The sequence below is a fragment of the Triticum dicoccoides genome, chromosome 4A (genome assembly GCF_002162155.2).
Source record: "Triticum dicoccoides isolate Atlit2015 ecotype Zavitan chromosome 4A, WEW_v2.0, whole genome shotgun sequence".
Taxonomy (NCBI): domain Eukaryota; kingdom Viridiplantae; phylum Streptophyta; class Magnoliopsida; order Poales; family Poaceae; genus Triticum; species Triticum dicoccoides.
Genome location: NC_041386.1, coordinates 554,499,574 through 554,503,190, shown reverse-complemented (window position 1 = coordinate 554,503,190; position 3,617 = coordinate 554,499,574). Strand labels below are relative to the sequence as shown.

Sequence of the window (3,617 nt, the reverse complement as noted above, 5' to 3'; positions counted from 1 at the left end):
GGAGTTGGCTGTGGGGTTTAGACATGGGAAATAGATTTCTAGTCTCACTCCCTTGTTTGGTGATTGAAGGGACTTTTTCGTGGGAATTTGACAGAAAAACTAACTAAGAAATGGGCCCACCGGTTAAACTCCATTCCTACACATGCGGAACGCGAGCAATGACCATGCCAACAGGTTTTTTTCTCTCATTTCCCATTCCCTCCCTCAATTACCAGCCCCCCACCAGGTAAGAAATAAGGGGGAGTTTGACTCGTAACTCCCTTTCCTCTTCCCTCATTAATTCCCATGTCCTCCAATCAAACAAGGGACTTTAAGTGCTGCACCCACCTACTTCCCATTCACTAATGCCAATTACCCCGAAACAAACAGGCTGTGAGATCCGGCGACCTTGAAACCCATGATCATTTCTTGTTGTCATGCCGCTTTAGTAGAAAATTGTTGGGCTCCCATTGGCAATGCACTGCAAGGCCTAGCTCTACTTGTTTGTATAGTAGCTTTTGCACTCTATGCCCCTGTATGTTCCTCCCTTCACTACTCCCTCGGTCCCATAATATAATAATATAAGATGTTATTACAACCGAGAGGGAGTACTTTTTTTTCAATGTTGAGGCCTCCCATGCAGTTTCAGCTCATAAAAATAGCCAGGCTTCTTATTTCATAGAACATTCGTGCCTGCTTATTAGACACCCCAATTACAAATCTTTGTCATATCACCAACTCTCTTGAAATTTCTTCAACCATACTCTCTCTTGTTCATTGATCAACTTCATATCTGCCATAACATTTTCTCTAGGTTGCTGACATCATTTTGTTCACCAATGTGTTGGCAAAACAGTCTACAATTCATCCAAGAAATACACCAGGGGCGCACACACATATCAAAAGACACGTGGTGTCAAAGGTTTATTTCAGAATTCCCAGCCGAACCAGTGAGCTCGTCTGTTTGAGTAAGAACACGGCTTACCAGAAGGATTTTTTTTAACTCAAAATAGTTGGACAGAGATAAAACGAAGAAAGATGATACATGTAGGCTGACACATTCTCAAAGCGAAATCTCTGGGCCCATCAGTCGCTCCTCGGCTAACTCCTTGAGCCTCTGTGTCACCTTCTCAGCAACACGCAGGTAGGCTTGCGCCGATGCAGAGTCGGGTGATGATACCACAATTGGTTTGCCTTCGTCTGAACCAGTTCGGATGTCAATTTCAAGAGGTATCTGTTGAGGTAAAATAAAGAAGGGTAAAATGAAGTTAGAAATGACTTGCCCCACAAAGGCACACAGAGAACAATACTGGAATGGCCAAGCAGAAAGCATAAGTCTGGGTGGACTAAAAAAGGATCAATGAAAACGACTAATCTGCCTTAAGATACAACAGTAAAACTGAAAGTACCTGACTAGACTGTTACATTGTAAAAATTAACCCCCATTATCAGCATAAACAGATATGCAAGATGGTTGCCGTATGAAGTACATACCAATTAAATTGAACCATGGCAATCTGACACATTTCACTCACCTCGCCAAGAAACTTCATATCCATGTCTTCCGCAGTTCTCTGAGCTCCCCCTTCCCCAAAAATGTAAGACTTCTCACCACACTTTGGGCACTTGAAGCAACTCATGTTCTCTACTAAGCCTAGAATCTGCCAAAATATACAGCTGAGTAATGCTGGGAAGAGTGGAAGATTCAGTGAAATATTGGACAATGGCACAGGCTAGAAATTTAAGCTAATTATTTTTCACTTGTGAAATGAATATGCCTACTGTGATTCGATTCAAATGAATAGATTGTGACAGTAATAAACTAACAATAATAACTGATGCTGGTTGGCAATAGCATTAGCAAATAAACAGCAAAATGAGCGGTGTGACAGGAATTATAATTCTATCTGAATTAGTATTTAATATCTAATACACGCAAGCAGCTAGAAACTAAGAAATAAGTACAGAAATCACAAACACAGAAGTTAAATAGAACATACAGGAACTTGGACTTTACGAAACATGTTTGCTCCTCTTCTAGCATCAATTAAAGCAATGTCTTGAGGAGTAGAAACAATTAAAGCACCTGCAGAAACAACATGTAAACAAATGCTTAAAAAAATGTACACCTTGGTGTTGAATCTTCATAGAACAGACATGTAAATACCAGATAACCGAAGCCTTTGGGACATTGATAGTTGAGCATCACCAGTGCCGGGGGGCATATCAACAACAAGAACATCTAGATTACCCCAGGCTACTCCCCTTGTCATCTTCTCAAGAGCACTCATTACCTGATACCAATAATTGTTTGGTGTTAGGGGATTCCATGTGATCAATGCATTTCTAACATAGCACATACCAATTCATTCCATGCTAGTACTATGAACTCTAAATAAGGTACAATGTAAAACTTAATAGTGGTAAACTTGTAATGACAAATAACTTCGAACTAGACAAACAATTCTGACATGCTTCCTGTTTCCACTATCGTACTTGTGCAGTAATATGCATGTTTCTAGTGATTCATTTATTTTTGTGTTTATTAAGGATGGCAACAGGACAGGAATGTTATTCAGACATCTGAAACAAGAAGTTAATGGAAACACGAGCAAAAACAAACCATAGGACCTCTCCAAACGATTGGTGCATCTTTGTCTACAAGAAATCCAATGGACATACATCGCACTCCATGGTTCTCAACTGGAATCATCTTCATGTCTACAAACCGAGAGAAGGTTACAGTCAACCAAAAGAGATGTGGCAACCATAAGCAAATGAGCAGGTAAATAATCAGCAACGAAGTTCAGAATTCTGGTAGTATAGGAAATCAGTGTCCACAAAATTATTAGTGACAGGGTGGGGGATAATAAAAGGCTTAGCCACCGAGCATCACAGTTCACATGTTAATCAGTACCCCCTCCGTTCCGAATTATAAGATGTTCTAACTTTTTTCCGTATCGGATGTATAAAGACGCTTTTAGTGTGTTTGTTCACTTATTTCAGTCCGTACGTAGTCCATATTGAAATATCCAAAACGTTTTATAATTTGGAACAGAGGTGGTACTTGAAGACTCGTACAGAATTATATGCCCGAATAGCTCTATTCAACTCAACACATGTAGTGCAATGTTAAAATTGTGATAAGACCCCCAGCCATGGCGTCCGCAAGCGCTGACCCTGTCGAGCCCCGAGCGACCCTCTCCGGCGACCGCGTGTCCTTTGGCAGCCGCTGGTCGGACTCGGAGAGTGAGTCCTCGCTGCGCTCGTACAGCGACGTCGCGCGCGCTCCGCCGCCCCCCTCCGCCCCGCTGGCGCCCCCCGCCCCGCGGGCCACAGGCCCTGCTCGGGCGCACGCCTCGACCCGCCTTGGTCCTCGCTCAGAGGTACACCGTGTATCCGGCGGAGTCCAAGTCGACGCCAATGGATATCAACAACCGCGCCCCAGGCATCGGCAGCGCCGCCCGCGCCAGGTCGAAGAGCCCAGCCCGCCCCCGCTGCGCCGGCGCAGCCCCTCCCCGGAGGAGGTCGCGGGACTCTGCTTCCGCTGCCTCGACCACCGCCACCGGGTGCGGGACTGCACCAACGACATCAGGTGCTGACGCTGCCTTGTCTCCGGCCATGACTCGCGCTCCTGC

At 44.5% G+C, this 3,617-nt stretch overlaps 1 protein-coding gene across 1 annotated transcript in view; it reads right to left on the bottom strand.

Annotated features, from left to right (window-relative positions):
• Nucleotides 1–821: 821 nt before the first annotated feature.
• Nucleotides 822–3,617, bottom strand: part of LOC119286718 (iron-sulfur protein NUBPL-like) — a 10,546-nt gene continuing 7,750 nt past the window's right edge. Inside the window, exons 4-8 of the mRNA XM_037566159.1 lie at nucleotides 2,603–2,700; nucleotides 2,147–2,273; nucleotides 1,980–2,065; nucleotides 1,515–1,640; nucleotides 822–1,213 (exon numbers count right to left, since the gene is read on the bottom strand). Of these exons, the coding sequence (XP_037422056.1) occupies nucleotides 1,043–1,213; nucleotides 1,515–1,640; nucleotides 1,980–2,065; nucleotides 2,147–2,273; nucleotides 2,603–2,700 (608 nt within the window). The 3' untranslated portion in view covers nucleotides 822–1,042. The remainder of the gene's footprint in view (nucleotides 1,214–1,514; nucleotides 1,641–1,979; nucleotides 2,066–2,146; nucleotides 2,274–2,602; nucleotides 2,701–3,617) is intronic.